The sequence below is a fragment of the Atractosteus spatula genome, chromosome 10 (assembly GCF_055471065.1).
Source record: "Atractosteus spatula isolate fAtrSpa1 chromosome 10, fAtrSpa1.hap1, whole genome shotgun sequence".
In the NCBI taxonomy this organism is placed as follows: domain Eukaryota; kingdom Metazoa; phylum Chordata; class Actinopteri; order Semionotiformes; family Lepisosteidae; genus Atractosteus; species Atractosteus spatula.
Genome location: NC_142715.1, coordinates 17,738,186 through 17,765,298, shown reverse-complemented (window position 1 = coordinate 17,765,298; position 27,113 = coordinate 17,738,186). Strand labels below are relative to the sequence as shown.

General features: G+C 40.7%; 1 protein-coding gene and 3 non-coding genes across 4 annotated transcripts; 3 read left to right on the top strand and 1 right to left on the bottom strand.

Moving 5' to 3' along the window:
- Positions 1–2,884: 2,884 nt before the first annotated feature.
- On the top strand, positions 2,885–2,978 carry trnai-uau (transfer RNA isoleucine (anticodon UAU)). Its single transcript has 2 exons — positions 2,885–2,922; positions 2,943–2,978. It is a non-coding gene; the product is annotated as a tRNA-Ile (tRNA).
- Positions 2,979–6,038: 3,060 nt separating this feature from the next.
- On the top strand, positions 6,039–7,071 carry LOC148825571 (uncharacterized). The gene is made up of 2 exons (XM_088926230.1): positions 6,039–6,302; positions 6,430–7,071. Exons 1-2 carry the CDS (start codon positions 6,039–6,041, stop codon positions 7,069–7,071), a joined length of 906 nt encoding a protein of 301 aa, XP_088782356.1.
- A 3,729-nt stretch (positions 7,072–10,800) lies between these two features.
- Positions 10,801–10,894, bottom strand: trnai-uau (transfer RNA isoleucine (anticodon UAU)). Its single transcript has 2 exons — positions 10,857–10,894; positions 10,801–10,836 (listed from the first exon to the last, which is right to left on the bottom strand). It is a non-coding gene; the product is annotated as a tRNA-Ile (tRNA).
- An 803-nt stretch (positions 10,895–11,697) lies between these two features.
- On the top strand, positions 11,698–11,769 carry trnat-cgu (transfer RNA threonine (anticodon CGU)). The gene has a single exon. It is a non-coding gene; the product is annotated as a tRNA-Thr (tRNA).
- The last annotated feature ends 15,344 nt before the right edge of the window (positions 11,770–27,113 follow it).

The following is a 27,113-nucleotide window of genomic DNA, read 5'->3' as shown; positions in this document are numbered from 1 at the left end:
GTGCTCGCTGACAATCACAGTACGAGGAAAACGGAGAAACTACTTAGCAAAAACATAACGGACAGAAAAAAGCTTCGTAAACACGTGAATGTGATTAGCAGCAGTAAGGTATGCATTCAAATGTTTAAGGCTGATTTATAAAAGCAGCAGAAGAAAGGTGCAGCACAATGCAATTTGTGAGAATTTGCGGGTTTTTATACTGCTTGGACTTCTTTCAAGCCTATGAAGTGACCCCCGTTTTATTTTCATTTTCAAACTTCAGAACCGAATAACAAAAAGGTTTCATGTGTGACAGCATTCCGTTGCAAATACCGTTTCCACGATGTATTCAGCGACGGGAATGAAATATTTTAGTGGTGGCTCAAATGCGAGGTATTTCAGAAAAACCTGGAAAAGCAGCGCTTGCAGTAAATGACAAATTTAAAGCGTGTAGTCAGCATGAACAGAACATCGCAATGCTCTGCAAAAAAGATCTGAAGCCGCAATTCCTCTTTTATCTAAGGCAGCTCATTCCGATACGATGTTTCTGCATAAGAAATGAAATGCCGAACTCCAAACATGTTGTTGCCATTATTGTTACTCCTGCTGCTGTAGTTTTAAGCTTTAATCAGTGGGTATGTAATGTTGTAAAGGGGCTGGACTACTTTGTTCAGTCCAAATTCCATTATGTCAATTTATGCTTTTTTAATATAAGCATTAACAATACAATGGGTGCTCAAAAACTGTTACTTATTAGCTTAAGAAGCGGCAGTGTTTTGACAAAGTGTGGTATTCGAACAGAAAATGCTGAAGTGTTTAATACTTGCTTGTGAGCAGATCTCCCTCGATTTAGACAAACTCTTGTTCGGCCGATGATTTCAGATCAAAATCTGAATCAAGTGGAAAGAAAGCTGAATTACGCTGGGTACTGGGTATCACTGTTACGCCATCAGGTCATGCTAGGAGGATTGGGGGGATCAAATTGACACAGAGGGACCCAATGTGGGGGCTGAACCCACAGTTCTGAGATTAAGAGATTCTTGCTCTATGGACTGCGCCTATATAACTCTTGTGCTACAGCAGTAATGTTTCTGGATGTGGATGAACATGACATAATAGACTGACAGCAGGAACACGTGGCCCACAGGCAGTGACAGTATCGCTATATTTGGCTGCAGTATATTGTGTTGAGAGCAGCAATAACTTTCCTGCAGAGATGGGAGTGCCTTTAATACAGCTCTTTCAATCAGACAGAGTAACAGGAACTGACCTAAAGTTTCGGCTGTGGATCCATCTCCACATGGAGGAAAGAGACAGTAAAATAACGATGAAGAAACAGAAAGATTTGTGCTCGCTGCAAAGTAGGAAAGAGGTGGTCAGACACATAAAACAGCTTGGTGATAATTTGCAGCGACAGTTTTATGTTATTTAGTACACGGATTTGTTCCTTAAGATGTGTAATTTGTATGTTGGTTGTATGAGAACAGTTTTTTCTAAAGTCCTGTCAATTGACAGTGGAGAGCTAGCTGGTGCACATCTTCAAGAAGACTCTCTTTAAGGCGATTACAAGTTTCTCAAACAAATCTGTGTCATATTTTTAAAATAGTTTAGCTAATGAGCAACGAGAGTACAAATGAATTCTCCCACCCTCCATTCGAAGATAAAACTCCATGTGCGAGTCTAAGTTTCCTTGAAGCTACTGATGTTCGTCATTATTGGACATTCCCGGTGATATTGACTAAGAAGCTCAATTTTTACGTGTTGTAGTTCAACATGTGCAAAACATTCATATCCCCTGCAAATATCGGCAAGGTCAGTGATATTCTCAACAACTTGTGCCATTGCAATTCGTGCAATTCGTGCCATACTTTTTCTAAATGTATTCTGACATCCCAGGATCAGAGGGTCATATTTAAAAAACTGGTGCATTAAAATTTCTTGTACTTCAGGATTTTGATAGTCTGTTTCATTGTCTTTCACACGTCGGCGTCAGAACTGTGAGACATTTTCATAATCGGAGGGAAGGCCATAGCAATAAGCAGAAAGTGCATTCACCTTTTCCCAGTGTAAGTCCGTGTTGTGGTGAGTTTTTAAAATTGGTTTGCGATTTTCTGAAATCTATTCCATACAAAAATATAATTTGGACAGTCGCTATTTATTTGGATATTCCCTTTCAGTGAAGATGTCTACAGTATTCCAGCCGGATTAGTACTGATCGAAGAGAGCCATCTACAGGCGAAAGGCGACATAACATCACAGCAGCAGCATTTAAGGTGGAACGAAAAACGCGAATAAGAAGCCAACTTCAGCCTCGTAGCAGACCCTGGGAGGCACGCTCAAAATAATCGCCTTTCCCAGTACTTCAGAGTCTTATTTAGATCGCTTCACTGCAATTTTATTTGATTGATGGGAGATGTGAAGCCATCGAGCCTGAACTGCGCTTCACATTGAAATTGAAGCCATTTCTCATGCTTTCTCTCAGTGTCGGGGTTGCAATTGCGTGTAAAGGAGGCGACTTGAAAATGAAACGTGTAATCACCTTACAGAGGGTCTTCACAACGGGGTGCGTCAGCTAGTTCTCCATTATTGTCACTTTACTGGACGTCTGAAGAAACCTATCTACAACGAAAATACAAACTGCACAGTTTAAGGCACATGAAGAGAAATCCGTGTGCTGATTGACTCAAAAAATGTCGCTACAAATAATCCGCCAGGTTGATTTACTTTTCCGACCACCTCCCTCCGTCCCCCTTTGCTGTTAGCACAATTCTTTCAGTTTCTTTTCTTGTATTTTCCTTGCTATTTTACTGTTCCTTTTCCCCATGTGGAGATGAATCCACAACCGAAACCGTTTTCACCCTGTGTTTCTGCAGCGTCAGTCTGTATGAGGAGTACAACTTGCACAGCTCCAGTGGCGCAATCGGTCAGCGCGCGGTACTTATACAGCAGTGCACAGCGGAGTTATGCCGAGGTTGTGAGTTCAAGCCTCACCTGGAGTATTGTCTTTAGCTACTGAAAGCAACTGTCGAGTTTAGATACTCTTAGGTATTTGATGGAAATAAATTAACATCAAACAAACAAGTAAAGGTTTATTTCGAGTCACAATCAAAGAAGGCTCCACAGCTGAAACGTTGTGTTTACTTCTATTTTCAGCATGGAATAAACCTTGACTTTTCCATTTGCAGCCCACACATGCTGGCGCAGCTCCCTACTTAAATTACTATCAGCTGTTTACCTCCAGCTGACCTGTACACAAATATATGAGAGAGGTCTACTGAGAGGAGAGGAGCACTGAAGACTTGAAAAAGCTCTCGCATCAGATTCTGTGTTTTTGTTGTTCCCCAGATTTGTTTTTAATGTTCTTTTTCTTTTGAAGTTGTTGCATTTGGTTGTTTTTTTATAGTTGCTAGACTACTACAGGGATTTACCTAGGTTCCCGGGAGACTTCTCGTTTTGTGTTTGTTGTGTTTTCGGGTTACAACTATTTTTTTTTCTGTTGATAGGATCCCACGCATTACTGTGGGACTAGTTAACTTTAGTTCATACATTGTACCTGAAATTACGACATAAACTACTACTCGGTTTTCCTTTTTTTATTAAAAAAAAAACAAAACTATTGTTTGTTTCTCCTTGCTGCTGATTGGTAGCTACAACGGGTCAGTTGCAACAAACTGGCTGCTGAAATTTGTCAGCAGCTCTGTAGCAAACCTGTTCTCAATTGCAACAAACCTAAAATAACAGCTGCTGCCCATTAGACATTACTAAAGTAGGAGACTAAGCAGACTAAGCGGAACAATAGATTACATTGGAACTGTCCTGAATGTAGTGGAAATAATATCGTCATTAAGTAATGAACAATTGCTTTCCAGACACTACAATTATTCACAAGGAATTTTATCAATTCATATTTTATTAATAAAAGTGTAATATCTTAATAATGAAGTTTAATGTTATCTGTATTAGTAGCTGTATTACAGGTAATGCATGCACAGACTTTATTATACTATAATGAATTTTCAGGTATCCTGGGGAGAGAACTGAAATGAAGGAAATACATATTTAAAGGGGTGTAAGTCTTAAATGTGTTCTGTCACATAGGGGTGTTAATTGAATAGATTTGTTGTATTATTTAATATAATTTGACTCTACACTTGTGTTTCTCAGGAGACAGCATTAATATTGGGGATTTGCGGATACAGATAATAAGTTGTACTATACAGGCAAATGTATGGTTACCTTAATGAAAAAAACTCTTATCATTACCCTTTTCAACATTATTATTTAAGACAGTCTTTCAGAACAGTATTCTCGTATTAGTGGCTATAATCTAATGATAAAGGTGGTGAAACAGATGAAATGTGCGGAAAGAATTGGAGATGGAACAGGAGACTCATCCACTCGATAGAAAGCTTGGGTAGGACTGCACAAACACCGTGCCAGTGTTTAGTGGCATAATTTAAAAACAATACGTGGTTTAACAATATCAACTGCTCTACTGTGAGCTCAGCTCCACAACTAGTAATACATTGCCCACATTTTCAAATTAGATACATGTGTTTTCTACGTGTATGTAATTAGTACTTTTTTTGTTTTAACTGATTTAAAATAGAATATTTATAAAACAGACAAAGGGTTTATGTGTCGCGCTGAAATTCACACACAAGTAAGGAAAGATATCTCGCTTAGGAAGAAATCCAGAGTGGAGACGCCGGCGGTTGAAAACAGCCACATACATGCGAGGTACTGTACTGTATGTGCTCTACCACTGAACTAAACTCCCAACAACTACTGTATCTTTATCTGCGGCACTTTGTTTTAGGAAGAGTGAGGAGTCTACAAGCCTAGAAAATGTTAGAAGAATTCAGAACAAGAGGCTCTGCTTCACCGTTTACTCAGCTTTCGTTGGACAACTAAGTGAATGACAAATTTTCACTTTTTGATTAAAGAACATAAAAAACACCTTTCTTCCAGCCAGATTCAAACCAGAGGACAAAGAGTTCCCAGCTGTTTCCACTATATTCCTCCGCTCTTACAACTGAGTTATCGAAAACACAGGAAGCCCACCTTTTGTCTTACATAAAGCACAATGTAGTGCAGCGTTCCTATTTATTTAAATCCCAGTTCGAAATCAAATCTCATTCCCATAGTCCTGTTTAGTTTGAATTTAAGCAGTTAACCAGGCTTCTACTGTATACACTCCCAGAGATATTACAAAATGTTTGAGGGACAACATTAGATATAGAAATTGACTGCGCCATGCTGCCCCCATTAAGTTCCCTCCTCTAAGGAGTGTCAGAGCTCCTGAGCTTCCGAGACAGGTGAGAAGCGAACAGAACCTCTGTCCTTGTGTGGAGTTACCTGTACAGACTCTTATTGGACACACTGTATAGACTCACCTGTATGGACTCTAATTGGACACACTGTACAGACTCACCTGTACAGACTCTTACAGGACACACTGTATAGACTGTATAGACTGTACAGGCTTTTATTAGGACTCACTATATAAACAGACCTGTTTAGACTCTTATTAAACACACTGTATAGACTCACCCCTGTACAAACACTTAAAACAACTGTACAGACACACTTGTCCAGGATCTTATTGGACAAACTGTGCAGACTCACCTGGTGAAACTCAGTACATGTGGACCTTATAGTGCGTACAGAATTAGAAGTGAAGGGTGTCTCCATTACCAAGGTCTCCTGTGTGTCTTCAGCCTCCACAGCCCATTATCCAGGTGGACAAGGCTTTCAAAGAGAACCAGCTGTCCACCCCTTCCTTTCCTGGACCTCGGTGCCCCTGGGCCCTCCCTCTACACTCACCTGTGATGCCGCTGAGCTCATTAAACTCCCTGCCGACTGCTCCATGCTGCCCCCTCTGTCCTTGTGTAGAGTCAACTGTGCAGACTCTTATTACAGTCACAATGCATATACTGAGGGTATATTAAGACTAAGAAGAACTGACCCCAACAGCAAAGACCTGTGTCTGTCTTCAGTGTCCAAGTGCAAAGAGGCGTGCTTTCCAAGTCAGCCCTGAAAAAGATGAAGAGGACAACATGTCCACCTCTTCTAATCCTGACACTGACCTGCCCCAGGTCACTGCCTCACTGTCCAGCCAGCTGCCTGTCCCCAGACCTCACCTCTCTCCCATCACCTCCCAGGAGAAGGCTTGGGTGAAGAAGACTAAGAAAAAGAGGCAGAGGAATCAGGAGAGTCAGGAAGGTCCAAGTCCTGAAGACAGGCCTCCAGAGTTGCTAGAAGTCAGAACACAGGTGCTGAGACACCTAGAGGACCCTGTAGCTCCTGTGATTCTAGGAGAGGTGAGGAGTGAACCTTTACTGTAGTGTCCAGTCAGTGGGTCTGTATTAACCCCTCTCTCTCTCAGTGCAGTGTTAATGTACTGGAGTGTCCAGTCAGTGTGTCTATATTAACTCCTCTCTCTCAAAGCAGGTCAGCTCCTCCCATTCCTTCACCAAGATGCTGTGCTGTTCCGGGGTCGATGAGGATAAGAGCAACACTACAGAGCTGAAGAGATGGAAGGAGCCGCAAGGGGGCAAAAGGACAGTGGCACCAGTGGAGAATGTCAGGAATTTCCGGGATGGGAGACACCGGTCCCTGAACACCCAGGAGCGGGTTAAGGAGAGGAGGCGGAAGCTGGAAGGGTGGTTGATGGATCGGAGACAGGAGGTGCAGGAGGAGAAGGAGAGGAGGAAGCTGGAGGAGGACAGGATGAAGGTGGAGGAGAAGAGGAGGAAGGAGAGAAGATGGGAGAAGGAGGGAGAGGACAGGAGGCAGATGCTGGAGAAGGATAAGAGGAGACGGGAGAAGGAGGAGGAGCAGAGGAGGAAGACTGAGGAGAAGCAGGAGAGGAGACGCACCAAGGCAGCAGATGCAATTAGGAGGACCATGAACAAGGAGGAGCGGAGACGTGCCCAGGAGGCAGAGGAGAACAGGAGGGAGCAGCAGAAGCAGGAGGTGAGATGGGAGAAGAAGGAGCAGAAGAGCTGGAAGGCCTACGCTCGGGGGCTGGAGAAACGCCTGCAGCAGGAGGAGGAGAGGAGGCAGAAGGAGAAGGAGGAATGGAGGTGAGCTCAGGAGGAGGAGAGGAGGAAGCAGCTGAAGGAGGGGAATAAGAAATGAGCAAAGGAGGAAAAGGAGAGAAGGAGATTTTGGGAAGAGGAGGAGAGGCAACAAGCAAAGGAGAAGAAGGAGAGGAGGAAACTGTTGGAGAAGCAGGAGAAGAAACAAGCAAAAGAGGAGAAGGAGAGGAGGAGAGTTTGTGAAAAGGAGGTAAAGAAATAACTGAAGAAGGAGGAGGAAAGGAGGAGAGTTTTGGAGAAGCAACAATTGAAGGAGAAGATGGAGAGGTGGAGAGTTTTGGAAAAAGAGTGTGCCCCAGAGTCCAGACGCTGTCAGGTCAGTTATTATAAATAAGATGGAGTACACCCTGTACCAACCTGGACTAACCTTTGTCATTAGTTTCATCCTAATTTCACACCAGCAAATAAATACTGACTGGGAGAGAAGAGGTATCTGACAGGCCAATCTGTGTCAGAGCCATTACTGACCTGCTCGTCTGTTCACAGGGAGACTCCTCTCTGATGAGACGCCCTCTGGATACAGAGATCCAGGGGACATTGAGGGAGACCCCACTTCAGGTAAAGGGGACTACAGACAGGGGACTCAGTGTGGGTGAGGTTGTTCAGTGACACTGTGACTTGAGTCCACATCACTCCACTGTTTCCATACTGTCCTCAATGTCTGTATCTGCAGCTTGTGTTTTACAAAAGGGAGGCTTGAACATCCCATTTCTTTCTTCTTTCTACAATTTGATGTTTCAGAAATAAGAAATTAAACCATTCCTTGATGTAAATTCTGAATGTAACACTTTTGATGGGAACAATTTTTTATTAATTTTAATAGGTTTTTTGCAAGAAACTTTTTAGAACCATTTTATGTGCTTATAATGTCTAATTTATTATATTAAAACTATCAATTAAAAATGAAGGAGCTCTTGGCAACTCACAATGAAAATATCAACCCCAATGGAAAGGGAAACTTAAATGTTTGTTATCAATATGTATACATTGAACCACACAAAGGAGAAAAGCCACAGTGGACAAATCCAGGCACAACATGAGACATCCTGACTGTTATTTACATTTCCCTACAAATCAAGAGAAATTAAGGGTCCTCGTCCTGCAAGAAGGGACGGCTCGTTGAAATATACAGCATTGCTACCTCACTTAAAACTGCAGAAATATTAACTACAGATTGTTACAAAGGCGTCTGGGTTCAAATGACAGGAAAGATGAAAGTTCAAACGATTCACACTTTGACAGGTGTGACAAAATGACATTAGAAAACTTATGATCATGAAATTCACTTCCTAAAATGATATCACAATGTTTTTGGACTGTGGAAGGAAACTGCAGCACCTGGCGGAAACTCCAAGCAAACATGGGGAGAACATACAAACTCCACTCAGATAGAACAACAGGTCAGGAAATAAACACAGCTCCAGCATTGCGTGGCAGCAATGTTAACCACAGTTGCACCTGTAAAATAAGTATACTTCCAAAACAGCAGCATATAGTGTAAAACAATATTTTATAAACTTTCAGTCTGGATCTTTAAAAATTCATATAATTTTTTGTCAGCTGAAAATGTTAGGCTGCCTGCTTTTAGGGGGGGAAATAATTTTTCAAATTTACATGTCGATATTAAAATAACATATTTCCACATATAAATACAATTATAATAAAATATACAAAAAAGCCTTATTTTCTTTAATGATATGAGTTCTACAATACTGATACAGTATTGTACAAAATGGTATGATCTGAAGAAACGCCAGAGCACAATGTATCAATTTGGGTGACACTAACAGAAGAGGGACACAACATGGAAATCCACAAGGTTGATTTTCAACAACAAAAATGTGCTTGAAAATAATTTGACAAGGAGGAAACCTTACATGCATGGATACCAGTATTTCCCCAGTAGGTTAAAATGCAGCAGGGAACAGTATAACAGAAGGTCAGTGTCACTTGATATTGCATCACAGAGGCTGATCTCTTCTTCATCATATCCACCACTTTTAGAAAGCCAGTACACATAATTGTGAGGGTTTAAATTCAGAAGGAAAAATAATTCTCTAAATTAAATTTTATGCTGCACAGAGAGCCTCACGTGTATGTGGTCAGGTAGCTCAGTTGGATCGATTGTCGTTCTAATAACTCCATGGTTGTAGGTTTGATCCCTTACAGGCCAGGAGATCTCCTTATCTTTTGCCAAAACCATTTGATCTTTCAGTCCATGGTGAAATATATTGTGTTGAAAAGATGCCACAAACTGTAGACAAATGCTAGTGCTGCAGGAGAAGAGGAAAGCATTCAAAGATTTATGAGTTTCTTATGTGGAGCGAAAACAAAGTGTCACCATTTGCATATGTGAGGTTTCCAAATCAGCTCTCTGTAAAGACGCTCAAATCCAGCCTGTTAAGTAAAAAATATTTTAGCTGGGGATCCTCAAATCAGGCGTGTAGAAAAGAGCACCGCTAAACAACATGGGGAGTACAGAACATGTGATAAAAGTGTTCTTTAAACAAAAAGTGAAGATAGTGAATTTCACTTAGACGTTCATCGAAAGCTCAGTAAACGATAAAGCGTGTTTACTGAGCGAGAGACTCGTGTTCTGAATTCTCATCAGATTAACTGGTAATACAGCTACTAATAAAGGTTTACATTGATCTTAATTATTAATAAATTACACTTTTATTAATAAAGACATGTATTGATCAAATTCATTGTGAATAGTTGTGGTCTCTAGAAAACAATTTTAGCTAAATATTTAAAGCGAGTGGTGAATACTGTATGTTCGTTACTTTGTGACCATATTATTTCCACTACATTCAGAACAGTTCAAAAGCTATCAACTGTTCCACTACTGAGTTACTTAAACCCTTTGAAGAGGTGGTTTAAGTTAGTCTCCTACATCAGTAAGATCTAATGGGCAGCAGATGTTATTTTAGGTTTGTTGCAATTGAGAACAAATTTCAGCAGCCAGGTTCGTAGCAATGACCCGTTGTAGGGACATTGCCAATCAGCCACAAGAAAAAAAAAACATAATTTGTGCCTTTATTAAAAAAAAGGAAAAACAGAGTAGTAGTTTATGTGGTAATTTCAGGTACAATGTAAGAACTTAAGTTAACTAGTCCCACAGTAGTGCGTGGGGTCCTATCAATAGAAAAAAAAAATACTTGTAACCCAAAAACACAACAACCACAATGCGAGAAGCCTTCCGGGAACCTAGGTAAATCACTGTAGTAGTCTAACGACTACAGAAAATAAAATTAAAAAATACTTAACGGAACAACTTCAAAACAAAAATAACATTAAAAACAAATCTGGGAAACAACAAAAAATCTAATGCGAGAGGTTTTTCAAGTCTTCGGTACCCCATCGTGTTCCCTTAGTCCCAGTAGACCTCTCGTCTAAGAAGATATCTCTCATCTATCTGTGTAGAGATCAGCAGGGGGTCCACAGCTGATGGGAAATTAAGTAGTGACCTGCATCAGCTGCAAAGGAAAAAGTATAGGTTTATTCCATGCTGAAAAGAGAAGGAAACACCACGTGGACCCTTCTTCGGGTGTGACGTGGAATAAACCTTTACCTGTTCATTTGATGTTAATTTAGACCGGATCTCCAGCAAATACCTAACAGGCCACAATCCCGTTAGATAAGGTGTTAAGGACGACCTGTAAGTAGCAGTATCTAAAGTGGACAGTTGCTTTCAGTAGCTAAAGACAGGCTATATTGCTCCAGGTGAGGCTTGAACTCACAACCTCGGCATGACTCCGCTGTGCACTGTTGTATAAGTACCGCGCGCTCACCGATTGCGCTACTGGAGCCGCGTAGATTACTTTCCCTTCACACACTGACGTTGCACAAACACAGGGTGAAAACGATTTCGGCATGTTTTCCGTCTCTCCGTGGGAGAAAGGGACAGTAAAAGAGCAAGGAAACTACAAGGGAAGAAAATGAAAAAATAGTGCTCACTGCAACAGAGGGAGGAGAGAGATGGTCAGACACGTAAACCAGCCCGGCGGATTTACACTACAAATTTGTCATTTGTAGTGACATTTATGAGTCTTCATGTGTCTGAAACTGTCCAATTTGTATTTTCGTTTAAAAAATCCGGTAAACTTGAATAAGACAAGAAGGCACACACTGCACATCTGCGGAACATCACGTCCGATGTTTACAGTGACATCAGAGATTGAAAGCGAAGTCGTTTTTTATTAAAAGTTCAAGGAAACCTGAATATGTTTGCTAGACGTATTTCAGAATCACAGTGAAATGTAGTACGATTGCTGCACAGATCTGCAGTCTGCAATTACAATACGGTTTGTACGTTGTATAAAATATGCCATTCAAAACTTTTCTAAAACTGCAGAGATACATTTCGGAATGCGTCTTCCTGTAAAAATAAAATATCTATTTTATTTGACGGGCGCTATAAGCAGAGTCTGAAGCCAGCTCCACAGAAGAACTATATTCAGTGGGCCAAAAAAGTGAGTATTTCACTAAGTGAACAATTACTGTACATCATAATCATATTTGTTTTACTTCTCCTGCCATTACAATTTGTGCACAAAGATTTTTTTTATTTTCAAAATGTATTAGCCTTGATGGGAAAGAGAATTAAACTGTGGGCGCGGTGGCCAAGTGGTAAGGCGTCGGTTTCGTAAACCGAAGAGCGCGGGTTCAAACCCCGTACGTGCCTGGTTTGCTTGCCACGACAGACTTTTATCTAAATCGTCAATTGTCTTGCAATGTAGAAATCTCTGTAATAATAAGAAAAGAAAAGTAGTTAATAATCCTTTGACAAAGTAACGGGCATCTTCCACTGCTTGTCAGGATGGCTGAGTGGTCTTAGGTGCCAGCCTCAAGAACTCAATCGTGTGTAGTGACAGTTGTTATTCACAACCCGGATTTCTATGGAAGCCCGTTTCCGCCAGGGAGTAAAAAAAAACGAGCTATGGTATCTCAGAATTGCGACTTAGTAACTCAGAATTCCGACTTTATATCTGACATTTGCGACTTCGAAATAGCCCATATTTCAATGTCTGTCCTTTTGTTATTGTAACGGATTCGGGTTCGAGGGCTTGTGCCCTCGCAGCTCCCACCCTAGTTCGTGCCTTACTGCATTGGCTCGAACCCAGGTCTTGCCAGCTGAGCTAAAGAAGACCGTTTTTAAGTAAAAAAGGACATACAATGAGATACCATAGCGCGTTTTTTTTTAACTCCCTGGCGGAAACGGGCTTCCAGAGATTTCCCTTCATGTTCATTAAGATGTGTAATTTGTATGTTTCTTCAAAGTTCTGTCAATTAACAGTGGAGAGCTAGCCGATGTACGTTTTCATGAAAACTCTCTTTAAGGCGATTACAAGTATCTTGAGCAAATCTGCGTCATATTTAAAAAAAAAAAAAGTTTAGCTCAAGATGCAACAGGAGTATAAATTAATTCTCCCGCCCTACATTCCAAGATATGGAATCTTATTTTTCTTGAAGTTTCTGATGTTGGTCGTTATTGGAAATTGCCCGGTGATATCGACTCAGGTAGTCAGTTGTTACGTGCTGTAATTCGATACATGCAAAGCATTTGTATTCCCTCAAATTATTAATAAGGTCAATAATGTATTAAACATTACATGCCACTTTTTCTCTAGATGATGCTCACGATGGAACAGTGAGAAAGGCGTGCCTAGATGTGCTTGAACCAGCACCTTACTATCATTTTAGTCCCGACCTGACCGCACTGAGCAATGGTACGACAGAGACTCCAACGGGTGGTTTTCTCCATTTACAGTTTTTGGGAAAAAAAATAATCTGCACTTTTAAGCAAGTATTTTATTTCAAATTTTGCAAAGTGTAAGTTTTTCTTGAAAAACGTTGTTTCAGAAAGAAACTCAGTTGACGGGAGTAGCCCTGTCAGTAGAATATTGAACTTTTCATCTTAGCTAGTTCTTCTGTGGAGCAGGCTTGAGAACTCTACGTACAACGCCTTTGATGTCATTTTATTTTTACAGCAGCCGCATCCGGAAAGTTTTTTTTTACTTTTTATTTGAACAACAAAATAGATTCAATATAAACAAGAGCACTTATAACATCAGTAGAATCGTCAGGGGTACATAAAATAATACAATTACACTTTCTGAAAACGATTAAACTAGGTAAATCAAGATAAGGTCCGCACAGCTTTAATGTTCATACATTTCGAAAGAGTCTGTAATTACCCCTTTTCGTCTATTTTGAACTATTCAAACTTAGGACTCGTACCAGACCATTTCACTCTACGTACAGTATATCTCATTTCGTAATGAAAATGTATTTCCTGTCTTAGAAATGCTCTGGACGGTATGTCTTACACAACGCACCTAAAGTATTCTAATCGTGGACTGCAGATCTGTGATATAGCCGAATTCGAGGGATCCAGCAATCGTACTGGATTTGACTGGGATTCTGAAATGTCTCTTGCAAAGGTATTTGGGTTTGCTTGAACCTTAAATAAAAAAGTGATCTGAGACTTCCTAGCTTCCAGTCTATAATCTCACTGTAACTAAACTAGGATGTGATGTTTCGCAGATGTGCAGTGTGCCTTTACGCTTGGCATGTTCAAGACTATTCGTTGCGTGAGCTCCTCACTGCGTGTCCTGTACTGTATTGTACTGTATTGTGATTTCGTTGAGATTATCTACGAGGAGTACAGCGACTATTGCACAAAGTACTGACCACTATACCATCGCGGCGAGCTGGGACAGACTATCGTTAATTTAATTCAAATGCTCAGAGTGTCTTTAATCTGATGGATTCATATACCGTGCTCATGAGAAAGTCACAAACCTGTCATCTACACACTGTTCCCAGAGCTGGATAGGTTATTCCAGATTCTACAGCTCTCTAGCAATAGTGGAAATCAGGCTACAGAAATGGAGAAAATCTCTTCAAAATGTGGAAATATAATCCCTAGACGAGTCCTTTCTCAAAGGTCAACTCTGCTTGCAAATCACCCCTCCCACATCGCGCAGTGTAGCGGTTATAACCTTCTATTAACACACCAAAGGGCTTCAGTGAGAAAGCGGGCAGAAACAAAGCGATTCTCTTTCATTTTTACGTTTTGCACGCCTGACGGGGTTTTACGCTGCTCTTTTCTACACTGAACTGATCATTTGGACATCGTAAGGCAAGAGAGACACATTTCTATGTAATCAGGAAACCAGGAATCCTAACCGTTAGCCCGTTAGTGCCACAGAGAAAAAAAAACGTTTCAACGAGATAAAATTGCAGGATAAACACATTTTTTTCTTTTTCGTAGCGTTTGTGTTTTGTTTGATTTAGCGAATTTTATACACTTTATTTCTGACACGACTTAAAAGGCTGGTAGAGTATATTTAATACAAGAGCGCTGAACAAAAATTTTCATCTACCGTATTGTAATGTTTTTTTTAAAAAAAGCAAGTTAAATGGATATATAGTAAATGTTTTTTTTTCATATAATAGTGTTTATGGTCTGAAAAACGTCATTCATTATTTAACGGACATTTGGTATAATTAAAAAAAATACTCATTCACGAATGTTAACATTTTTTACAACGTGTTCTATTGTGATCTGCGCCCCGTGCAGCAATATCACCAGACAGTTTAATGGTCTGTCGTCCTTTTACAGTTCTGGGTTTTATTCTGTCTTCAGATGCACCAGATGTATTTTTGAAATACGTAAATAACAATTCTGGTGCAGCGAAGCATTCTGATTAATTCAGATTCACTCTTCACGTGTGTTATAGATATCATATAATGTTTTTGTATCCATGCAAAACCTCGCATGAAGTTGATAAACTTTGCTTGTAACATATTTAACAAGGCACAGTGCCAAACTATTAAAATACATCAGAAAAGTACCCGAACTCTCATAATTTAATATGGCGTTCTGGAAATTCACTTTTAGGAGTTTTCGGAAGTCTGGACCCAGATATACAGTGAGGGAGGAGTGCTTGACTTCCTGCTTTCAGCTCGTGCATTGTTTCTACTTGTGACCACCAACAGAGAGAGCTTTACCGGTTCACAGAAACGTCCCGGGAGTTTTCTGGGTTAAGAGGGAAGAATAAATGTAATAAATGGAGATGTTATTGCCGCTGGGGAGTATGAAGGCGGTGGTGTGTAGAGGGAGGAGACGCGCATTCCGCACGGGCAGCGCAGAGCAATGAGTCGCACCTGCTGCGCGCTGAGTCCTGTCCTATATAACCGCTGAGCCCGGACACACACAGCCTCTTCAGCCAGTGCTGGGGGGTTTAAAAAGGGTAGTATTTTTTAATAATCCTTCAGAAGGTGCAAGAACTGGCTCTTTTGCTCAGTTGAGGTTATAGGAATCCATGTTTTTTTTTTTTCAGGCTGTCGGGAGTAGTGTTTATTATTATTTTTTTCTCAGACTAAACCGTATCAGTGGGCTGAATTTCAGTTAAACGCCTGGTTTAAAAAAGATCAAGAATGAGTTAGGGAAGACAGAGGTGGAGACTAATGGAAGTTATGAAAGCCATGAATGGGTTGTCTCTGCTTGAGCTTGATTTAGACCTTAGTAGGGCAAAGTCTAGGGGTTAATTTCAACAAACTGGAAGTGAAGTATTGACAGGAGATCAACCTGTGTTTAGTACGCAGCTGTGGTCTGAAGTTGTGCTGCACCTTAAATCCAATTGCAACGAACGTTGCTGCTGTGCTTAGTCCGCAGCACCGTACTAAACCTGTTCTCAATTGCAACGAACACAAAGTAATAGCTGTTGCCCCCTAGAAGTGACTAGTGAGTTATTTTAAACCACCTCTTAATATGGCTTGAGCAACTTAATACCATAGTTGGTGTAACGAAGAATTGCATTAGAAGGCTCCAGAATATAGTGAAAATAATAGTTACCATGTACTGAATTTATGCATCCGTTGCTTGAAAAAATTTTTAATTTAATTAAAATTGCTTAACACTCATACCACATTTATTCATAATGAAGTTGATTAATGTGTATTTACAAAAGTGACATTTACTAATTATGTTGAATGTTAATCATTACTAGTAGCTGTGAAGTTTAAGGTGCTAGGGAGTGAAGAGAACAGAACTTAAGCTATTATTTATATAAATGTAGCATGAGGCTTTAATGTGTTCTATAAAATCGAGGAGTCAATTGGATAGATTTGTTAAATATTTTAGTGAGGGGTCTCCATATTTGTGGTTATCAGAGGAAAGCAGGGATAAGGAGGAAATAGGTGGCACCCAAGCATGTGTTAAAGGAAAAAACTCAGCATCTTAAAAGTGATTTCTGTTGGTTTACAGTCCCTTTTCTGTCCTATAGCTGTGATCCAATGACTGTGTTGAAACAGCCAGGGTTGTGCTAGCTCTTGATGGACTGGTATGCAAACCAAATGACAGACGAGCAAAGCGTTGTTTAACAATTCTGAAAGCTCGTTCAATGTGGCTTCTTGTGTTTTTATGACTCATGTTATAGCGCTGGTCTTGTAATTTTGTTGGATTGTGTACAGGTGTCAGACGATACCGTCATAAAGGATAAGCACGAGTTAGCAAAACAACATGCCAGCAAGCACTTCCCCCCCTTCAAAAGGAAGATGTTGGAACTGTTTAAAGAACTTAATCTGAACTGACACAGGAGAGAGAGAAAATCAAAGTTCTGAAAAGTAAGCACAAGGCACACCCTGCTAAAGAAATGTATTGCCTTAAAAAAAATGCTTAGAAGGTCAGAGGAACAATTGTTGTTTTTTTTTTTGCTCAAGTATTTTTATAAGTTTAATTTCCAGTTCTGTTAAAAATAAAACTTAACTTTACTGGTTATTAGTCAGTGTCTTTTGTAACGATTTAGCTATAATGATGTCTGCTTCATCTGGAGTGTTAAACAAAATTAATGCTGCAATAATACAGTAGTGTTTAATTTCAAATGCACAGCTGCGGTTCTCATTTGTTTCATGACTAATTATAATTGGGTATCTCATTAATAACTATGTAGCCTCATCAGGTGATTTGTCGCCTAAATGCAATTCTTAAATTAAAAACTAACTGATTTGTCAGGAAATTTAGTTTGAATATAAATGAGAAACAGAAAAATAATTGAATATTAATGTGCCCTACATATTATTCTGCTGGACTGCTGTGTACACACGTTCACAATGCAAGAAATACTGCTCAATACGGCTTTGTGTGAAAAACCAGTATATCACCATAGGAAGCAGGACAGTGCAGGACAGTGCAGTCTCCAATTACCCAGACTGTATGCACAGGAATAAAGCTTTGTTTGATTTCTGAAACCCTTTCTTTATGTCCTGTTTTCATTCAGGTAAGGGTCAACTATATATACACTAAAATGTTGACAGCAGGAAAATTAAAAATATTCTTTACTCAGCAGCTTATTTAAAACAGCTCCAATGATGTTCAAACAGATTTTTACACAGAAGACTAACACAGCTTTGCATTCTGAATCTCATTTTCTCATGCTTTTAATTATTGTGGCATTCTGCGCTGGGATAGGGGTATGCTGTTCACAAACCAATAGCATTTAAACTACAGCACCCACAATGCTGAAACCAAGTGTTTTACACACCAGACAGCCCCCCTCACCTTATACAACCTTGCTTGGGGTTGTGAAACCTTTTTTTAAATTATTTTTTCAATACGGCACCATTAAACATGCATTACACTGGGATGGGGGTGCTATTCATGAGTCAAAAGCTTCATCACAACATCTGAAAATTTTAGATTTGACATTCTTTTTATTTCACGCTTTCTTTTAGTTTTTCCTAATTTCACATTTTAAATAAGCTGTATCTGTAGCAAATCACAATGAAGGTGTGGTATGCAGATGTGACTGTGTAACCATCAGGCATGAAGGAGAGAAAAACAAAAAAATCTCTGGGGGTCCAAGGCCTGATGGTTGACCTCCCCTCCAGGTATGACAAGTAGTTACTAGAAACAGTTCACATGCACCACCATGCAGATTGACACGGTGAATTCTATTCCCTGTATTATGTCAGGCTAGATGTTAATGTTGAGTATGTCCCATCCACTGGGTTGAGCAGTACAGGATCTTGAGTTTTGTAGGCTGGGTTCCTTGCTTCAAAAATCCAGGAGGATCCCTTGTCATGGGGGACAGAGCTCAATATCAACCAAAGGCACCGAAGAGAGAACAGTGGCAGGCATGGTGTGGAGAAAAAAAAATGGGTTAGACACAGAAAAAACAATTGCAACCTGGTTGTCTACTTACTGACTTGATATCTATGTTTCTGCACCTCCTAAAGAATTAGATCACTCAGGATCAATAAGACTACAGAGATGATGTAGAAGACTACAGCATTGTTAAATATGCTTGTAGGTATGGGGCATCCTTAATAAGGTCTGACATATTTTCACAATTTAGGGGCTGTGTGCCTAAATGCTCTGCTACCTGCTTGCTATTATTAACGTAATCTGTTCATTGATCTAGACAGCATCCTGCAACTGCCATAATCTTACTGGAAGAAAAGGATCACTTTGGTGTCTAGGCTGTTCTTTTTTGATGAGTCTCCAAGCCTGGAGATGTACACGGTATGATATTGAAAGTCAGTGGGGTTCGGACTTCGATGATGTGATTGTGTTTTTATTGTTTCGGTTAGAATCCTTTTAGTAGTGTGTCCTGTCTGAAAGCTACTGTAGAGATGGTACTATTTGGGTAACCTAATAATAAGGAATCACATTAGATACACCTCTGTTGGATAGAAGCCAGTTTTCTTTGATCTTTCTTACATCGGAGTGGAATAAATCATGTCATGGTGACATACTGTTGATTTAGAATTCTTTGCACTACTACTTTGATGTTAACACTGTGTAGTAATCATATATAAAAGGGACTGTGTTGTGTTATGATGAACTTTTTTACCGTTTTCATAATACTTTGTTTGGTTTCTGGCAATAGATAACAAATGGTTTCTAGTGATTTTTTTGTGTTCTAGTGTTTTTCATTATTTTTTCGCAAAGTGTCTGAAAGTTTACTCTTACCCAAGAGATTTTTGGGGGAATATTGAAACTTGTACTTACATGTCTTTTGGAGTTGAATTCTGCTGAGAACACGTTGACAGTCTTCTTGAGTTTCCAGCATGTCTTTTATGTAATGCTCGGGAGTAGGGGGTGGTTGCACATTCATCAACAGTGCCTGAAATATAAAACCGTAAGAAGGGTTACGAACTGCAAAGAATCCAAAGAGTATAAATGGGTCACAGATCAAGATCTAGGTATTTGCAGAATTTGACAGATCTCTCTTGATCAAACTCCTTTTTTCTTACTTTGTGTTTTTATAGCAAGACATTATATTGTTTCTGTGCTAAATGGCAAGCTCTTTTAGGTGTTCATGTTCGTGCCTTTGTTTCTATATTATTGGAAAGAAACCTAGTAATTGATTTGATGCATCCATATCTAATCATCAATCTGATACACAGTAATTCTATCTTCGAGATGCCTGTGTCATGTAATAAATTGCAAAGATTATCAATAATCTTTTATGCCTTTTTATGCCTTCTTTGGAGTATTTTTTGAAAAGGTATCTCTAATTTATAGAACCATTAATGCCAGAAGATAACCCTGAAATCCAAACTTCCTAACAATAACAAACAATTATAACATCCACTGAAATATGTCATCCTATGTTTCTGTTGAATCTAAAACTACATGTCCTGCTTAAAAAACCCTTTCATAGTGATAGTTTGCATGCAGAGCATACTCACCAAACTGGGGTTGGCAAAATGTACATATCCATGTTACTTCATTCTTTGCACTTTCATACTCTTCTTTTGAGATGCACAATTCATGGAACCAGTTTTCACAACTGTCACACTGGACCTACACAGAGTAAACCTTATATTAGTTCAGCTATCACATTTCATTGGCATGTTTTGTTATGTGCATACATTACACATAATAATGTTACGACCCCAAGTATCTAGGGGTAAAGGGGTGTAACATTTAGAATAATTCTTTTGGAAGCAGGTGGGTTCTGGTAAGTGACTAGGAAGCGCGATAACAAAGGTGGGTGTAAAAGTGATGATTTTAAGTTAAATAAGTGACTGGTAAGACACGATAACACACAGGGGTAAGGGAACTAGAGTGGTGCCAAAGAAAAGAAAATAACCAAACAAAATGGAGCTGGCTAAAAAAAGTGAGGGAAAGCTAACCTGACTGCAAAAGAAAACCCGAAACACACGGTCTTCTGCGTCTTCAACACCCTAGCTAACCTCCCCTGACTACTCAAAACCATACAAGAAAAATGGCACTCACCCGTACTTAACTAGTGTTACTAATACAAAATCAATTAAGTGTGTAGAATGTACCCAACAACCTTGTCACGGACGTCCAAAGGGACTAACCGTGGGGAGCAGGAGAGCGGAAAAAGACCCATATGCGTAGCGGCGAGACGGGAAAAAGGCCCGGGCTCATTAGTGCAAAGAGTTCAGGAATGCCGTATAGACACCTATGCCCTCAGGGAGCGGACGTGGGGCGCCCTGGTGCTAGGCGGGTCTCAGGACATCCGAACGTCAATGCTGAGCGAGGACAGAGTGCAAAACCCAGAAATATATAGCCCAAGGGAAAGAGAGGGACAGGAAGGACAGCAGACCAGAAACTAGGGATAGGACAGAGAAGGAGCGCCCTCTGGCTGCAGAGGGCGTGACAGTACCCCCCCCTTCATGGGCAGCTCCCGACGCCCATACAAATAAATGAGCTGCCCAGCACTGGGGGGAGGAAAAACCTCATTTAACTGAAAGGAAACCTCCGGGAGTCCACGGCTGAGAGCTACCCCCTCCTCCGGGGTATTAACCTTTATTGGGTGGAGGAAGGGGGGGTCGAGTAGAGCTCCGGAGACTAAAACAAAAAAGTACACAAGCACAAACACAACAGACAAAAACCTGGGAAAGACCAGGGAGACAAACCACACAAAACAGATAGGAACCAAAAACAGGTAGGAACCAAAGTTCCGAGACACAGAGAGCAGGGGGGGGACCAAAAAGGAGGGGAAATCAGGAAGAAAAAAAAATCAAAACAAAACGCAAAAAAACACAAAAACCCCGGGGAAAAATACCGCAGACTGGGCAATGGGCACGTTCACATTCTAACGCCGATATTGGAGTGGACAACCTGAGGAAAGCCAGACCGAAGTCGGCTCACAGACACAGATGCCCGGAGTGATATCCAGCGAAAGGCATGGAGGAACGGCAGAAAGCTTACCATTCTATCACTGATATCGGAGAGAGCCAGACCAGGAAGAGCCAGGCAAGAGAACCCGCTCCAGACACAGAAGCTCGGAGTGATATCCAGTAATAAGAATAGGCAAGCCAGCTCAACATTCAATCACTGATATCGGAGTGATCTACCCGAGGAAAGCCAGGTACAGGACCCGCTCACAGGCACGGAAGATCGGAGTGATATCCAGTGATTAGAATAGAGGAACTGAAAAAAAAACAGCCCAGAGAACAAGAAAAAAAAAAACTGCGGCAAGACAAAAAGTGCCGCTCGCGGGGTCAGTAAGTGGCTCAGCATTCTGTCACGGACGTCCAAAGGGACTAACCGTGGGGAGCAGGAGAGCGGAAAAAGACCCATATGCATAGCGGTGAGACAGGAAAAAGGCCCGGGCTCATTAGTGCAAAGAGTTCAGGAATGCCGTATAGAAACCTGTGCCCTCAGGGAGCGGACGTGGGGCGCCCTGGTGCTAGGTGGGTCTCAGGACATCCGAACGTCAATGCTGAGCGAGGACAGAGTGCAAGACCCAGAAATATATAGCCCAAGGGAAAGAGAGGGACAGGAAGGACAGCAGACCGGAAACTAGGGACAGGACAGAGAAGGAGCGCCCTCTGGCTGCAGAGGGCGTGACAAACCTGAACTAACCTTATACACAAAAGTTTACACAAAAACACAAGTGAACTAGGAATACAAATAAGGGAAAACGAGAGTAATCGACAGGAACAGGGTACAAAAGAACACAAAGGTTGAACATGTAACACGTTAGGGCAAGATAATGGCAAAACAAGGACAAACACAAACAAACGAAAGTACAAAGAAATGAACAGAAAACAACAAACCAACAAAGCCAAAACAATAGCAAAACAAAGCGATAACCACAACTAAATGAAGCAAAGCAAAACCAAGCAGGACCAAAGTCAAACGAAAGGCTCTTCCTTCAGAAAACCTCCATGTTATATAGTGAATAAGATGCACGCTGGCTGAGAAGCTAATTGATCATGATGTCATACAGAACAGTGGTGTAATGGTGGGTCAATGGGGGAGGGAGAACAATCAAAGGGTCAGCAGTGTGGAACATAAAAAAACACAGACCACACACTGGGACGTAACAATTACACATACAGATAGAAATGATGTTCACTTTCCCAGTTTGTCTGCCGCACCAGTGTTTCTCCACACATCAGACACGTCCTGGAGAGGAGCTATAATAAACATGCCAAATAGACTGATTTTTCCAATGTTATCTACAGATCATTGTTGCATAATTGAAGACCATTTGATAGAGACCTTTTCGTATGCACTTTCCTGATTAGGTGTTCTACTGCTTCTTAAGCCGCACATTGTCATGTCTCAGAATACTCCTGTCAACACCTGTTACCCTTTTTTTGTTGCTATGACTTTAAGGGGGCACATGATAACACAGCCATGTTCAACCAGTTTGTTTCACTATGGGCAATCAAGACCCAAACTTTTCCCAGACTATGGTTGTGTCAACCACGACGAAGGCCAAAGTGTCATTGAATTTTAACTGTGCGAAATGTGATTTAATTAACTTTTCATCTCTGTGTTATATAGTACAAAAAGAATACCCAAATGAGTTCTGCATATAAATAAATCGAGAATCTTTTTTCATTCAGACTTGTTACATAGACAGAACATGCTTCAGGAAAACAACATACACCAATAAACGCAGGCAATGATGATCAAATGGTACAATACCTGAAGCTTCAAGAATTCTGATTGACAGGTCTTCCCGCAACTTTCTTATTTCTTTGGCGCTGCTGTTCATCTCGATGTATGTTGGAATATCCAGGAAATTGTTCACGATGTCTGCGCCCATCTAACAGACGAAGGTTTGTCACAATTATTATTTCCCTAAAAATCTCTCATACAATAGTTTTGAGACAGTCCAAAATTTCTGCATGGAAAGGTTATGCTGACCTGCATCACAAAGACCCCACAGCTTGAGGCATCTGCTTGCTTGGTGTGACCAATCACGCTTGGGTGCCAGATGATATTCAACCAGTCTTCTTTTCCTAGGACGTTCCTTCGCATCTTGAAAGTCCCTGTGAATCAAAATAATAGGTTATTGATAAATGAGGACATATTTGTCATGCTGAATTTGAATGTGAAATGCATGTGTGCCCGTGCAGAGTTTCACCACGAAACCAATGCTTGATTTCTTACCTGAAACTTTTTGCCACTGCAGTGGAGTCTGCCATCTTGTCACTCCCCATAGGGTCGACCACAAAGACTTTCTGGGATGGAGCACACAGATACTGCAAGAAACAAAGGGCCCATCATCAGACATGAAGTTGCATTTAATGTGGGGCCAGAAACACAGGCAGTTTCAGGAGTTTAATGTTGTGGAAACAAAAGTTTTTGATAAAATATTTTATTTATATTTATATTATTTAACATGTAATATTTTGCAAACCTCAGCAAAGACAGTCAGGAAATGACCTATCAGTACTTTTTTTTTTCCTACATGACACTTTGACCTGCTTGGTGTCACGGAGGGGGTAACTGCGGAGGATAGGGATTCTATGTGGAGCTCTTCGGAAGGGTAACGATAGGCGAAGGCATAGTCGGAGAAGTAGCTGTCCAAATCCGGGTAGTCATAGTAGGATCGTCGGTACAGAATCGGGAGGCGTAGGCGTCGTCGGGAAAGAAGAGCAGGGTCCAAAATCCAGGAGAGAGTAGTAGGCGCATAGGTACAAAGTCGGGAGGCAAAGACGTAGCAGAAGAACAGCAGGGTCAAGATCCAGGAGTCAAAGAGTAGTATCGCAGAATGTAAACTAGGAACTAAGCTCAGGGAGAAGATCTCAATCGTGAGCACTTAAAGGGGGTCTGGCGAGGGTTTAAATAGAGGAAAGATTGGTGCGTGCACGTTTGGGATGGGAGGAGCTCGTGGGAATGCATGAGCGCCTGCCTGCGGGGGTGCAATTCATGACACTTGGTTTTCTGTTTATCACACAGCAGTATTCACAATAATATTTTAGGAAAAGTGCACTGTCACTATTGCCTTGGATACTCACCATCCATGTCCGCCTTTTTTAACAGGAGAGGAACCAATACATTGTGACTTTGTAATTTTTTTAGATCCAACAAGGATAATCACTTGAACTGTAATGGTTCCAAGTGTAATTATAAACCTACGCTGTTTTGGATTACCTGCACCACACCTACCAACAACTTCCAATGGACACCAGTGTTAAAAAAAGTTAATTATGGCTTCATAGTTTTCAAAGTTGACCTGTAATGAAAAGAATGACGAGATTAGCACAACAGGCTGCCTCACATGGATGGTGTGCTACCTTTGAATTTTGATTTCTGACTATAAAGGTATTTTCTTTAGGCAGCACCATGGGCACAGTTGTGACCTGTTTTGATTGCTTGTAGCTCTCCTTGTTTCTCTATTGATTAAACAATCATCAGTTAGTGAAAAACCATGTTTGCCCCTCACTAATGTAATCCATCAACATTTGTGTTTGATGTCCTTACCTTGGACAAACGTTGTCTAGCCATGCGCTCTCTATTCCCACTCATGATTACACTAGTTGTGTAGTGGTTCATTAGGAAAACCTTCTTCCCCAAGTCCATGGATTCTTTCGCTACTTGAAAGTAACACTCAATGGTCTTATGGAAAAAGCAAATACAATTGAAGAAGATATGATTTCACGCATTCACACACGTTTGATTACACAAAAGCTCAGAAACCTTAATAAATGCATGCAATCAAACACTTTCATCTTACCTCGTCTATGAGCCACTCATCTGGTTTCAGAGACACAAACTCCGAGTGTCTGAGAATATATGTGTCTGCACTGTGCATGGATGGCAAAACTGCAACCACTAATTCACTCGGATTGATGTTCCAAAGGGCGTGAACCTAAAAAAGATTTACCAAGCCAAAAGCATACACAAGAGATCACTGGAGCTAACATAACGAAAATGGAGATTATACACCACTGTCAACAAGTATAACAAGTTAGAGAGAAACGACAAAGAACACCTACAGTAGTAGAAGATGACATTCATAAGCTCTGAAAAAGAAGTGAATGTCCACACAGAGAAATATTTGAAATACAAATCCTACCTTCTTTCTGAAATCTGTTTTCTCTTTTATAAGTTTTGAGATGGGGCGTGCATCACAGTGTGGTGTGATCACTTCAGCCATGCCCACGGCAGCTTGCTTGGGTGACACTTTCCCTTCTTCTTTGTGCTGCCATTCTTTACATTCTGTGGGTCCTGCTTTCCCCTGCTGTACTTGCAGGCCGTTGCTGTCATCTGGCGATTTTTCACTTGTTTCAATATTTCTATTGCTAACTTTTTTTTTCCTGTTTTCTCATTTTTTGGGGGATTGGAATGTTCTGTGGTGCGCTGTAGAATTTATTTTTTGTTTCTTTGCCTACACCTGGTGCTCTCTTTGCCCATTGTTCCTGTGCATGTTCATGACGCGTCTTAGTGGTAATCAATGGTGCCATCAAAACCTTTTTGGGGAGATCATTTTGGATTATATGTTCTCTGTACCACCCTAGAGGGATTTTCTCATTATCGTAATAAACTCTGCTGGCCTCAGTTTCCTCCTGTGCTGAAGTATTGATTGCTTGACAATGCCAAACCAGGTCTCAACATGACAGTTAGTGGCTCTTGTTTGTGCTACCTCTGACATTGATATGTCTTTTTTGCTGTCTGAAGCATATCTTGTCAGGTCACCCAACAAAATTCCACTCCACAGTGGAAATAATGCCATGTATTTTTGCAACAGAAATCTAATTATGTCTTCACAGAAATAGGGGTTCACATTGTGTTGTGTCCCATAGTCATCATGTCCTTGAACTGATATGCTGTCTTCATAAATACCTTTGAACTCCACAGCGAAAGGAGAGCAGCCCAGGCTGCCTCTCATTTTTGGGTATAGTACCTCATCTGTGTCTTTGACTTCTGCTTCCTTTTCCATCTGGTCTGGTGTGGTTGTTTGAGAAATGTAAGCGTTAAGGAGGCAGACACTAGATTGGACTTCAGTTGTGAACCTCCTGCTTGAGAGTACAATACACATGTGTTTGAAAACATTTCTGGCGACACTCAAAGTTGTGCTGTTTTGCAGGATGGCAAAGGAAAAAGTCTCGCAGTCCTTTGTCTGTTGTTTTTTTCCTAATTGCTTGAGAGACAGCCTTTATGACATGGGCAGAGCAAAGGTGCAGAACAGTGAACATCTGAAGTTCTGTGTACTTAAGTTTGCCTTGGCAGACTTTCATTGCACGATTTAAGTATGCATGGATGGTGTCCCCATTGAAGGCAAAAAGAACACTGTGAATCAGGGCCCAGCTGTATTCAGTTTCTACATGCTGCACTCTCTTGGTAGTACATGTTGAGATGTCAAACATGAATTTACGTAGCCAACGTTCTATACTGACAATGGTGTGGTCAGTTGTCAACATTTCAGACACTGGTAATGGAGGCTTTCTTTTCCACCTCCAGGTAACGTAAGACTGTAGTACAAAATTCTTTTGTTCTCCGATGGAATTTTTCTGACTACCCCTCCTGTCGCATCCAGGTAAAGGGTGACTTTCTCCTTCATCTTTAGATGGGCAATAAGAATTTGCATACTCTGTTCTGTGTAAAGATAGGCAGCAAATGTGTCTAACTGCAAAATCTGTACATATCCTGAAAAATGGACAGTGTTGAAGTCACATGCTTTCATATATTTTTGTGCCATATGTAATTCAATCACTGGATCATAGTGAATGCGTTTACTGTTCCTGAACTCTGATGAAATGACTTTCAGGACATTCTGTGTTAGTGGTTTAGATAAA